The following is a 13,837-nucleotide window of genomic DNA, read 5'->3' as shown; positions in this document are numbered from 1 at the left end:
TTCCTCACTTTTATTCATTTGGATCTGTCCAACAGACTGTGGTTTCCTACCTTCCTTGAGCTGCCTGTAGCATTGCATGTGCTTTCTGAAGAGCTGAATAGCTTGCACTCACTTCTTGATGCATAAGTGTTTATTTCAAGCAAGTTGGCAGGAAGCAAGTTTAGATAGGGAGAGTCCCAAAGATTCTTTGCAGAAGCCAGTGGAGGGTCTGTTTCCGTCAGTAGCCCAACTCCAGGCCCCTACGAGATGCAGATTAAATTGACGAGTGCACGTGTGAAGAAAATTATATCTAAGAGGATGAGCTATGTGAGTGCACACACATAGATGCTTGTTACTATCATTGATCGAGAGCTGTTAGAGAGGGTCCAGAGGAGGGCCACGAAGGTGATCAGGGGACTGGAGCACCTCCCTTACAAGGACAGGCTGAGGGAGCTGGGCTTGCTTAGCCTGGAGAAAAGAAGGCTGCAGGGTGACCTCATTGCAGCCTTTCGGTACCTAAAGGGAGCCTACAAATAGGAGGGGAATCAACTCTTTGAAAGGGTAGATAACAACAGGACAATGGCAAATGGTTTTAAGTTGAGGGAGGGAAGATTTAGGTTGGATGTCAGGGGGAAATTCTTTATAGAGAGAGTGGTGAGGTGCTGGAACAGACTGCCCAGAGAGGCTGTGGATGCCCCATGCCTGGAGGTGTTCAGGCCAGATTGGATGGGGCCTGAGCAGCCTGGTCTAGTATTGAATGGGGAGGTTGGTGGCCCTGCACGTGGCAGGGGAGTTGGAGATTCATGATCCTTGAGGTCCCTTCCAACCCTGGCCATTCTATGATTCTGTGATCACGCAGGTAATTTTGTGAGCTGCTATTTATCTGGCATCATTTCTACTTTGGCGATACCTGCCTGCCTTCTTCCAAGTCAAGGATTTCTAAATTCAGGACACAGGGCAAGGTGGCAATGCAGAGGAAAACCACTGACATTCTAAAGAATCCTCAGTATTTGCGAATAGTTATTCATTAAAATTGCCTTTTATGGCTGTATGGGGCTGCTGAATCACGGCCTGAACCTCTGATTGATCACGTGAGGCGAGCAATGAGTCAGCCATGGGAGCACAGGTGAAGGCAATTCACCTGTGCTGCAGGAAGGGGTGGAGCCTGGCTCCACCTCTCCTACACCCATTTAAGAGCTGACTGCCAGTGGGGAAGGATCCCTCTGGAGATCTGCTCCATCAGGAGTTCATCTCACGAGCCCAGGACAAGGTGAGTGACTTTCTCTCATTTCTTCAATATAAATTATATTAGCTAAGCTCCTGGATATATATAGCAAAGAAATGCTATATAAAGTAACATCTGTTTCATTTATGCTGATCAGAAATTAGTAAATTAGCGACTGTGCAAGTCACCAATTCCCCCCTTGTTACCTACAGTCAGTAAATTCACTTCCTTTCTGCAGGGTCTCAGTAACACATGGGTGACCTAATACAGCAATCCGAGTGCAGGGATCAGGTCTGTGAAGTCATGGTGGGTTAAGCGCACCGTAACATGATAGCCCCTAGATAAGGCTCGGTGCTTGGGATATCCTTCCATCACTTAAGATGTAGGCTAACAGAAGCTCCTTGTTCATGCCAAAGCCATCTGTTCAGGCAGGCAGCCTCCTGACACATTAGGAATGGCTGCTGGCTGCTGGCCTTATACCACCTCTGACCCAGTGCCCCAGCATGCTCAGCACAGCCGGCAGGTGACATCAGGGACAGGCCTTAATCCCAGGCAGGAAGTGCATCTTAACCTTTGACTTAAAACCTGACATTTATATACAGGTAGGATCCATTACAGGATCTTATACATTCTTATACTGAACCACGCGTAGCTCATTAAAATAAATTATGGGAGGAAAAAACACTATTTAAAAGAAAGCACTGAGGAGTAGCCCTCTGTATTTCTTGTGTAACTCTGAAGCAGTTAACGCTATCATAAAAGCTCTTCATACTTCTCTGTGATTTACACAGAGCTGAAGGTGTTCACTTACAGAAGCACAGCTTTTAGTGGCACAGCTGAGTGTGTTTTCTCATCCTGTATAATCCCCCTCACTGAGCAGCCTCATGTATGGAAAGGAATTTTGACCATCACCTGCCAACTGCCAGCTTTCTCACAAGGTGGGAACATCCCGATTCAGTTTGATTGGTCAAATCACACCTCTTGAAAAGCAAAGTATAATGGGGTACCACCCTCAAAGTGCTACACTCCTTTCACAAGTAGGAAAAAAAATTGGCAAAGACTGCTGTATGTGATTTTTGAAGGAGGAAAACAAACCCACAAAAATCTATATATACAGAAAAAGGTTTTACAAATGTCTGTCCGCGACTTCCTTCTATAGCAATCTGCTCTTTCCAGTGTCCAAGAGTGCCTCTTGCATCAGAACTGAAAACAGGCAGCAGCGATTGAAGAAAGCACAGCAAATATCAGAGAGGATAGGGACACCTTTTTTGAAAATTCTTTTATTATTTAACCCATCAAAACATTCCAGTTTCTCTGCAGGCCCTGAATCAGGCATTTTTCCACTGTAACATTTCCATAGGAGACAGCATACAAGCTCTGTGTACAGGACCAAGGCTTAGTGTGCTCAAGTCATGTGAGAGCTGAACTATACTCATCAGTGACAAATCAGTCATCCTCACATTGCTCAGCTTCGAGCACCACACAAGAAAATGACCTTGTATTGTGGTACTACTAGCTAAGGATGCCACTTCCTAATGACAGGACAGTAGGTTTAGATTGATCTTATGGGTTTTACAATAACAATTTGATGAGATGGTTTATTATCACATTTGGATTTGACATAATACAAAAATCACAGAAATAGTTTAATTTAGGTATCTAAAGTTACAGAAAATAAATATTTCAGTGAATATAAGATCTGATTAAGACATATAGAATAAGAGGTATACAAGAAAATGTACTTAAAATACAGAAATCCCAAGTGGGAAAGGAAACACCACTTTTCTTGAAGAATTTGAACCTTCCTGTCTCTCTCTGATAAAGCTCCACTACCAACACTTAAATAGGCAGCCCCACCAATCAGCTGACAGGAATACACCTGTTGCACTAAAAGTACAAAGCTAAGAAGAATGTATAATATTTTATTTTTCAATGTATTTACAAAAAGATATTGCACGGATCCAGGCATTTTTTTCAATTTAACAAATTAAGGAAAAGCCTATTTACAAAGTTAAAAACAGAAGTGCAAAATAAGACTGAAAGAAACCCAGAAAGAATAAAGTTTATTTAATTGCTAAGTACAGTCTGCTATCTGACCATAGCCCACATCCTGCATTACCTAAATTAGTTGTACTTTGTTTACCTGTAACTTCAGAAGTTCTTGCACTTCTCTATAGATGCAAGCTAATCTTTTACACTAACCATGAGAAGGTTTATGTAAAATGTAAAGGCTAAACTTAGCTTAACTTAATATCTTTATTTCACCAGCAAAGGGATGCTCTTTTAGGTAAATTGGTAAAGCTACATAGTATTATACGTGTGTTTAAAAAGTAGTGATAAATCAGGCATGATGGTTTTCATTCTTTGTAAACACCATGAGGAAGTTTGCCAGGATATCTGGACTGATTATCCTAAATACGCCGTCAGCCCAAATTACATTAGCACAGCATACGGTCGTGTCTCAGCCTATCTGCCACTGGGGCTATCGTGATGCATTTCTGGGGTGTAAGTAAGCAGAACAATCATGACCCAAAGATGAAGTAGTGCCTGGGAAAAGAGAAGTAAGAATTAACTTAGCACACACAATTGTTGTTTATGGCAATGTAAGTGTCAGTGTAAGTGGAAAAAAAATTGTATGAAAAATATTTAAGCAAAATTTCTACTATTTTTACTTCTAATAACTATTTCTTATATGCTTAATGAAATGCCGAGTCAGATTCTGAAGAAGCCATTCACAGAAAGCTGAATTAGATTTTACACAAACAGCATAAATAAATGCACAGAATCCAGGCTTCTCTATGCTCTCTACCTTCTTTCCATCCATGCATGCCTTGCAGAAGCTCCAGCTGTTCTCGATACCCAGCCCAGTCCATAGACACCACATTACATGACCTGTCCAGTGATAAACTGATACTCCTGTGCCACCTGGCTGACACCAGACAGAGTAAAACTCTGAGTTCTACTTTCCTTCTCCCTACCCAAACATGATGTTTAGTAACATTTTTAAAAACACTGCAGAAATGTTAGTCATCATTCAAACTTCACTGAAATTACACAGTTAGAATACATTTTGCTGGGGTGCAACAAAAGAGATAAGTGACAATACCTATGGTAAATATCCTTAAGAAATAATAACCAAAACCTGAGCATTAAAATTACAGCAGTCATAACAAAGACTCCAGTTGAAAAAAACCCAACCTATGGCTCCTGTGCAGCTGTTATTGAGTAGCTCAGACAGTAAAATTGTTCAGTATCTCAGTACAAAGCATTTTATTCACATATTTTGAAGTGTAAGTCAGGAGTAGGAAGAAAGAGAGAAGACAGGAATTAAACAGTCCTGTTCCTTCCACTACTTAACAGGCTGGAAAAAGAAATTGCAGGGGAACCTTGTCATTTCCTTTATTTACATGCATCTCTCTGCATTACTGAAATAGTGACAGCTGTTCTTAGAGAGACCGTTCAGAAAAATCACTGTGTGTTCCCAAGCAACTTATTCTCTTTCATTTCAAAGACTTGATAAACATTTTCAGTCAGGGCAGACTGCATGTCTACCTTGCTACAGTTCATTTCAACTAACAGACATCTACCCTCTAGTGGTAAAGGAAGGGATCTCATTTCCATAATTTTTTTTTTTGTTTTCTCAATTTTTAATCACCTACTATGTTAAGATTCTGTTATTTTTGCTAAAATTCAAATAAGTCATTTTTTCAGCTACTAGAGTAGCATGATCGTTAATTACTGAACAAAAGGGGAGAGCCAAATATTAAGAAAACCCATAAAAGTAGTCAACTTTCCAACATCAGTGCAGGTCACAGTATTATTTTCCATTCTCACTTTGCTTTAAACATTCTTCTAAAAGGTGATTACATAACTGTCTTTCAGAGTTCCATACTAAGAACTCATGAGAAAAACTGAGAACTAGCAAGCAACACAACTCCAAAATGCCGTTCTGTAAATACTATTTAGTCTACAAAAAAAACCAGACTTGTTTAATTACACAGTACATTTAAGATGTACTTTATAAACTGGCAGAAGAAGTCTTGAATTATATTCTTGAAGAAATCTTGCTTACCATATATATTATTACAAATATTCTTGCTATAGGGTACCTCCTTAAAAAGATTCCCAGCCGAATGCTACACAAGAGAAAAAACAAAATGCACAAGTCAGCACTAAGCAGTAAGTTCTTCTTCCCCTCATTCTAATTAATCACAAACTCAAACATCTGAATTTTACTTCATATATTCATGAGTGAGAAAATTCAGAATGCAGACTATTAAAAATCTTTTCCCAAACCAGAAGATGCATTTTCTTGTCACGTTCTTACCTAAATTGATCTATGCTACTAGCAGCCTTGCGAACTCTCCCATACATTCCTGCTATGTTGGTATCCACATCACTGAAAAGGACAGGAACATTACGCATACGAGCACCTATTTGAAGGGAAGAAACACAAAAAGACTCATTACTGTAAAACCACTTCGAGTTGTAGTCTAAGTAAAAAGTTTATAACTAACACATATAAAAAAAAATAGCAATTCACCTGATTTGTTATTGCTGTTTTGCTGGGGGCAGGGAAATGTGTTGTAAGGGGAGGATTCCTGATAAACTTACAATTGACTTAAGCATCAATTCAACTTAGTACATTCAAAAATTTATTTTAGTTAATTGAATGGACATCTTGGTATTGAATTCTAATAAGTAATAAGAGTTCTTTTATTAGGTGTAAAATAATAGGTTTGATAGTCATCTTTTTTCCACTTACTTGTGTTTCTCATACAGAAAAACTGACAGCATTTCTGATACTAACTTGTATACTCCAAATATTTACATATTATTTACATTTTTAATACGCATCAACTTTATTTTAATAAGATTCTCAGACTGCTACCATTGTGCAACTGAAAACAAGCCCAAAGGAAAATTCTGTTCAACACTCAAAAGGAAGTGTACTGTTCACATTCACCTCCAAAAACCTTTTTACAAGACAGCAAACACTGCTGCTTCTAACATTGTTTGAACCCAAAAAGACAGATTTATTTCCACCTGTGACAGGATTTGTAAATAAGATTTCTCTAATAGTGCCACAATATTAAGAATTAAATTGGCTTCATTAAGGTTACTTATCATTCACAAAGAGGAGCTTTTATTCAACTATTTTTGATACGGACTGCTGCTGAAAAAGTCTCTGCTATAAGCACCATGTTTTCAGACTTCTCTTTTTCCTTTATGAACTCAGACCTTCAGAGAAAAGCATTGGGAAATACAGAAACCTGCATTGCAGAGAGAAGATTTTTAGAAGTTATCATTCCTTATTTACCTTCAGTACCATCAATTCCTGCCATGTTAATGGAAGGCCCATTAGTACTGCTGCCTTGGAAAGCCTTCAGCTGATGCTCAAGCCGTTCCAGTTGATAGACAAGTGAGTTTTTCTCTGTGCTCAGGCTCTCTAACATGGTCTGCTTCTGAATAAGTGTTTCTGTCAGCTGATGAAGGCGATTTTCTAATTCAGTTTGACTACTACTACTTAGAGCTTTGTTTGTGAGCTAAAAAACAAAGGAAAAATTAGAACATGTTCAAAATCTGACCAATGTGACATATTACAAAAGTGGAGTACACTCCTAAAATCTAAGCCCCCAGAAACAAGCTATCACATTTGCAGGACTTCTATGGAATAATAATATCCAAACCATCACCAGTGAGTGTAATGAAGAAGAAACTCAATTTCAACGGTTGTTAAAACAAGACTTTTCATGTGAAAAACAAGAAAGCTGTTTAAAAATGCACTCATATGTTTTCCACCTCTAGTGCTACGAACATAAGTTTTATCATAAAAATTAATGCTATGTTTCAGAACTGAGTTTAAATGCGTGACAATCACAACAATCAATCTCCTCTTCCTTCCAACGTCACAAAGTGAGCATGTAAAATATTTTCAAGTGAGGAAAGGAATGCTCAGTACAAACAAGGAGTGTCTGCCCAAGGAGGCTGCTAAGGACTGACACTATCAAAATGTTCCAAAAGGGATTAGACCTATTTAAGAACAGTTCCATAAACTACTTACAGAACTTAGGGTCTCTAATTCACCTACAAAAACCACAGATGCTGAAAGAGTGCAAGGGAGCGAAGACAGTGTCTAGGTTTTTATTTTGAATAGTGACAGTGTGAGCCTATCTGTTGGATACATGGGTAACTAGTCTGAGGGCCATCTTATGTTTCTATGCACAATTAAAAGAATCTCTGAAGAAACAGTCGTGATCAAACACCAATGGCGTTGTTTAGTTTCCAGGATGAAACACACAACAGGTCTAGTTGGATCCCAGGTTACTCTCTAAAGACAAAAGCACGTGTAATCATAAAAATAGACTATTTACTCTTTCATGGTTCCTTTCCTGTGCTCTCCACACTTAAAATTCTACTTTGCATAGCAAATAAGCATATGCTAACTCAGTAGTATTTCCTATGTGTCTTTCATATAGTTTAAGCAAATTAATAATTTTCAGCACCGTTTTCATAAGTGAATGTAATACTTATTTTCTATAAAAATACAGTACCTGATTTCTGAGCTTCTGAATTTCTTCCTCTCTATCTTTTATTCTGCTTTGCAAAGTATTCTTTGTTCGATATAATTCTTCCTCAGTATAACGGAGTTCCTATGAAGTACATCACAATCAAAGATCTTGTTTTCATACTTAAGTACTTTGAAAGACATTCTCTTATTTAAAGCTACACATTAGAATAAGTAACACAGGATGATCAGATATAAACTAACATTCAATATAACCTAGAAGCATCTGGCTAGCACTGGGAAAAAATAAGAGAGCAGAGTATGAAGACAGAACCTAGATCATAAAATCCTTTTGTGAAGACTGACTTAACGTAAATACTAGCCCAGACCACTTTACTAATACTGACACAATTCCACTGGGAACATGATTTGTTTTGTTGTCCTCATATTCTCACTGTTTATTATATTGCTATCTTTAAATGATACCGTGTAACTTAAAGAATTAGGGAATACCAGGGAGAGGGGAGGAGGAGGAAGGGGAGAGACTTCTCTGTTCCCAAAAAGAGCCCATCAATCATAAAACTAAAATAAAGCGGGTATCTTCCAATTTTAAATAATCTTGGCATTATTTCTCTTTAACTTTGTGAATGTCACAGACGTTCCTTAAACTTTTAAGATAAATTAGCATAACAGAGGGAAAAGGAAAAACAATATTAGCAAGAGACAACTTACTGAACAGCAAAACTAACAGTAAGTTTTCTTACTCTCACAATTTAGTGGCTACATTAACTCCTACTGAAAGACCTACCATACTTATCTTTTAGATTACAACTGCCTTCAAATCACTGTGCCACTTCAGCTAACAGCTGCTACAGAAGACAGCTGATCATACTTTTCCTTTAAGTCACCAGATATACAATAAATAACCTCTCATTTTCCAATCTCAGCCTCAGAAACTTTACAGCAAGTTAGAGCAATTCTCCAGTAGAACAGGCCACTGTTGCATTAAGTATCACTGCAAACAATTACTTTAAAAGCACACGTGTACGTATGTCATCAAAAGAAATATCATTTTCTGTAGCAACCAATAGGCTTCACCTCACTTCTTCTATACATAGCATTAAATTAAAATATATACCCCTCAGAAGGGCAGGAGTAATGTGATATAATCTACCATCTGCTTTGATATAACCATCAACTATCTATCAAAAGCAGACATCAACTTCTGCCTTTTAATTAGTTCAAGCTGCTAGCATCTCATTCAAATGTAATTTCTGAAAGGACAGATAATCCTACAAGATAAATTGTTCCTAGCAAATACAGTACACTCACCTGCTTTCCTCATTAATACTCTTTACATGAGCTTTTTTATTTTTAAAGGACATTTTAATAGGCTGCAAAACATTGGTCCAATCTACCTCATATTCTTTTTGTTAACACAAAAGTGAAGTATTTTTCCCCCTCTTCCTAGCACAGAACAGCTTAAAAAGGTGATACAACCTGACAAAATTCACTGCTACTATCTTGTTAACAATTTGTCTTATACAGTAGTTTGGAATCCTACATAGAATTTGATCACAGCAATACAATTGTAACCTTTATTATTAAGTTTACTGACATAAATGCAAGTTACTACCACATTCCTGTTGCTGGATTGTTCCCCTGCTAAATAAAATTTAAGATCATTATCAATTTTGTTCACTCTCTAGGTTCTTGTTTATTCTTTAAAATAAAAAAAAAAAAAGCTGAGATCTGTATTTAATCAGGATTACTGCTTAGTACTGGTTGTACTTCAGCCTTATGACATTCACTAAAATTTGGGAAATTTCCTTGGAATACTAGAAGAAAAAACCCTCAAATACCATATAAGCTACTCTCTCATTAAGCCAAATGCTTTACTGAAGACAACAAATGGGCCTAAAATAAGACCCATCAGCTTTCAAGCATTCTTTACCTGCTTCTGCCATTCTAGTTCAGCTTCTGCCTCCTGCTTGGCCATTTTATGTGCTGCTATTTGCTCTTGTAAGTCTTGAAGCTGTTCTCTCACTGACTCAGCTTCACTTACCTGCTGAGTCTCCATATCCTGAAATGAACAGAAATGTTACTAATTCACTAGCATTCAAACAGTACTGCAATCTATTTTATAGGTGACTACAGAAAGTGTTGCTTCTCCAATACTGATTCAAAAAAAAATAAGGGTAAATTACAGACAACTGCTCATTTTATACAGAATATTTTTATTATAGTATCAACAAGATAAATGCAATTTGTAAACATGAGAAGCCTTCAAGTGATCTCTTTTTCCCTTCTGCTGTCTGGATGCTAAAATTGTGTAAACCCAGCACAGCTGCTGGGTTGAGCCAATTATGCCACAGCTGACTCAGATTACAGTTGCTTGAAGGATTAGTAGCAGCTCTTGCAGAAAAGGATATAGGTAAAATCTACAGAAGTAACCAGGCTTGTTTAGAAAGAATTACTTTTTCAAAATGAGCGCATAGTAGAGCGGGAAAAGAAAATGGTGTCTATAATATTCCTCCCAGCACCAGGAGAGAAAATACGAGAAGAAATTGGTTCTCCATAAGCGTTTACCTCACAGCTGAGCAAAAGCTGGCTTGGTTTTAATACCTGTTCAAATAAATATTAGAAGTGACAGCCCTAAAGCACGCAAAAAATAGTCTTTTGTGCATGGCTAAGTACGTGTAGGTGTGCACATAACCATAGCTACCTGCAGCTCCGTTCTCATCTGCTGCATTTGTCCCATTAGCTTTTGTATTTCTTCTCTTTGAGTGTCACGCTCGTGCCTCAGTTCCTCTAGTTCCATTGTGCTTGCTGTCTGGCTATCCAGACCTTCAATACCAGAGCCTTCTTTTAGGCTGTTTATCAGCTTTTCTTTAGACTGAAATAATAAATCAAAATGTTATTGACAGTACTATTTCACAAGCACTCAAATAAAACCCATCAAAAAATTGCTCTAAATTTCTATGTAGATTTACAGTAAAAGAACTGCTTTTTCTGTTCTTTCAGACAAGTTAAAAATAACTCTACACATTTTAAAAAGGAAAATGCTTCCCTACTAATAATTTCTTTGATTTTCCATATGTCACAAGATGGGATGTTTTATGTGTAAGCTGTGTTATCAGAGGAAGAGTAGAACTTTACTCTTTAGAATTGTGTGGAATGTTAAACATGTCACAGATAAAAATTCTGCCTTTCCAGCTAATGTAAGAGAGAATACAGACACCAAAGACAAAGATTTAGTCCATCCTTTCTCCTGTCAACAAAGCCAAATAAAAACCCAAATCAGCAATATCTCTTTTGGGAAACAGAACTGGTTTTTTTTTTTTTAAAAAAAAAAAACTACAAAGTTAACCTAATGTTAGCTTGAAATTGACTTCTGATCTCATGCTTCTTGCATTCATCAACATGATTCAAGTCCTGTCCTTGGTCATCAGATGAAACTGATTTATTCTAAACTGGCAAGATTTGCTAACTCTTATAGATAAAACTCAAATTGGTACCTTTAATAACTTAAGTAGTAGATAACTGCACAAAATATGTAATTTTGCCATTGCTTATATAATCACACACAGCTTTTCAGAACACAAAAATATCTTCTTTGGTTTACAAAAGTATCCACTATGCTTCAGACTGGAGCAGAATAAAGCAATTTTCTTGGCACAAGAACACTGGGTGCAGATAAACTGTAGGTTACATTTGTATCCATCTGCTTAAGATCAGACTCTGGGATGGGGAACACAATGACAGATGTTATAAAGTAAGTGCAGTGATACACTTGGATTTTTCTTTAAGTTCAGGACCTGAATTTCCATTTCATTATTTAACTCAATCTGTCAACGAAAATTTTAGGAGGTACAAAATGCAGACTAGTAACTGTTCTAAATAGGTATCATTATGGATTCACCCCCAAAATATATTACAGATCACATAGGAAAAAAAAAAAAAAGATTAAATTACTTGAAGAACAACATCCTGTAAAAAATCAAGCATACAAATCAAACTGAATGCCTTTAAATAAATGCTTACTTGGAGTATGCGAGTAGCTTTTTGTTTATAGTCTGCCAGTTCCTGTTTTGCAGATTCTAGCTGGTTTTTAATTACTTTGACTTGCTGCTGAAGCTCATCAGCTCGTTTTTTCTCATCTAAATACTTTCTTTCTGCAACCGTTACCCCTTCTGCCAAATTCTGACGTTCTGCTTCCATTTTACTCAGACGTGCTGCAAACTCATTCTATTAGCAAAAAAGAAACAATATTTTCTGTTTAAACACAATCACAACTTTAACCTAGAAATAAAAAAGAGAAAATTTAAAAGCAACCACATTTGAAGTAACACTTCATATGGATTGCGTCCAACTTGCATATTTATTAGTGCTGTGTGGAAGGAAATTGTGCTAGCTTAAGAAAGTACTAAATGAGTACTCAGTAAAAATATGCATTTCTTTGCCACCAGAAGTAGATCTTTCTGTTTACGTATGTTTGGTAAACAAAAAACAAGCTATCCTTCAACAAAAATAAATAAATCAATCATAAAGATATTTTAGTTTAAAGAAGAGAAACAAACAAATGAAGAAAAAAAAAACAGTAAGGGTTTTCACAGATGTTATTATAGATAACAAAGGCCAAGCTAAATGGAGAACGCACAAAATCTCCAGCAACATAAGCTTTCATATTTACCACAGAAGTGACCACCCAGTCTAACATTCTTAAGATTACATATTAAAGTTACAGGTGCAGGTTGGGAACAATACGGCATGGAAAATCAAATTGACTGCTGATTTAAAATGTATTTTCACAGAAAAGATAGAGTGGAGAAAAATTTCCTTTTCAGCATCAATTCTCAAAAAATATTATCATAAAGCTTTTGAAATAGCATGTAAGAAGTAAGCTAGCATCGCAAGGATACTTAGTGTAGCAGAAGGCACATCTTTCCAAGTGCTTAGTACCCTGAACAGGAACTAGTCAAGGGGAAAAGAGAGCAGTTAGAACCTCACAGATTTGATCTCACAAGCAGTCAAATTCCTCCTCAGTCTTCCCATCTAACCTGCATTTGTTTGTAACTTTCTTGCTCTCGCTTCAGTGTGGAGTCTGCATCACGCAGCCTATCCTGAAGAGTTTGAAGGGCTTGATTTTGCAAACTGCTCCCTTCACTGTGGTCTTGTATTATTCTGAAAGAGTGATATACATATTAATTGAAATTAAAAATCCAGTATGATTTTAAGGCAGAAATATGGCTACCTTTAGCAACAGCCTTGAAAATGTACCCAGTAAACTAGTGAACATGGCTGGTTATTAATTCCTGCAGTCCCATTGTGGAGTATCCAAATTCAGATTCGTGTCCCAGTAAAAAGACAAAGAAGTCTTTACATCTGAGAATAAGCAAGTGTATTTTTCAGGATAGAAACATTTCTTCAGCTCTTATGCTTCAAGCCTCTGACAAAGACATAAATATATTGTATACGATTTGTTTCAATAATCAGGTCATAATTGCTCTTATTCATTTGCCCAGTTTCTACTGCCAGCTGTGATGTAATGAGCTCAGAGCAAACTTCAACGTTCATACTCCAAATTTTGATACCATCTCCCCACATTAGTTCATTCACTTTTATCCTTAAAGGGACTAAACTATCTACACTGAGTTTTCAACCTTACTACTATTTTTGCAAAGTTGTGAAGTCTGAAATTAAGTACCGTGATTTCTCACTCTGCAATGCTTCCAAAGCTTCTGTCCGGGAACTTAAGAGCTGATCAGCTTCTTGCAAGCGTACTTTGAGCACAGCTAGCTGGGAATCCTTGGCACCAACCGCTTCTGTCAGATCGTCAACTCGAGCTCGAAGTTCTCTGACCATCCTGTCATTCTTTGAATGGTCAACATTCCACTTCTCCACTCTTTCCCGGGATTTGTTCAGTTCTACAACATAAAACATTTTAAGTTTTTAAAGACAGATCATGACAAGGTTTTTTTAAGTGCTCAGGATGTTCATGGTACGCTTCCGAAAGGAAGAAATCAAATACAACCAAGATGAAGCAACAGTGAAACTTCAGGAGGTACCAAAAAGTAACAAATACCAGACTTTGGCTGTCAGATCATGACCTACTAAAAAAAAAA

The 13,837-nt window shown here is 37.2% G+C and overlaps 1 protein-coding gene across 2 annotated transcripts in view; it reads right to left on the bottom strand.

Moving 5' to 3' along the window:
• Nucleotides 1–2,831: 2,831 nt before the first annotated feature.
• GOLGA5 (golgin A5) overlaps nucleotides 2,832–13,837 on the bottom strand; it is a 16,070-nt gene continuing 5,064 nt past the window's right edge. For both annotated transcript variants that reach the window (XM_010711847.3, XM_003206669.4), the window contains exons 4-13: nucleotides 13,420–13,639; nucleotides 12,773–12,896; nucleotides 11,757–11,960; nucleotides 10,438–10,608; nucleotides 9,667–9,795; nucleotides 7,759–7,857; nucleotides 6,525–6,750; nucleotides 5,532–5,637; nucleotides 5,277–5,340; nucleotides 2,832–3,751 (exon numbers count right to left, since the gene is read on the bottom strand). In XM_010711847.3, the coding sequence (XP_010710149.1) occupies nucleotides 3,671–3,751; nucleotides 5,277–5,340; nucleotides 5,532–5,637; nucleotides 6,525–6,750; nucleotides 7,759–7,857; nucleotides 9,667–9,795; nucleotides 10,438–10,608; nucleotides 11,757–11,960; nucleotides 12,773–12,896; nucleotides 13,420–13,639 (1,424 nt within the window). In that variant the 3' untranslated portion in view covers nucleotides 2,832–3,670. The remainder of the gene's footprint in view (nucleotides 3,752–5,276; nucleotides 5,341–5,531; nucleotides 5,638–6,524; nucleotides 6,751–7,758; nucleotides 7,858–9,666; nucleotides 9,796–10,437; nucleotides 10,609–11,756; nucleotides 11,961–12,772; nucleotides 12,897–13,419; nucleotides 13,640–13,837) is intronic.

This window comes from Meleagris gallopavo, chromosome 5 (assembly GCF_000146605.3).
Source record: "Meleagris gallopavo isolate NT-WF06-2002-E0010 breed Aviagen turkey brand Nicholas breeding stock chromosome 5, Turkey_5.1, whole genome shotgun sequence".
Lineage (NCBI taxonomy): Eukaryota > Metazoa > Chordata > Aves > Galliformes > Phasianidae > Meleagris > Meleagris gallopavo.
The sequence above is the reverse complement of the archived record's forward strand: the minus strand, read 5'-3'. Positions and strand labels throughout refer to the sequence as shown.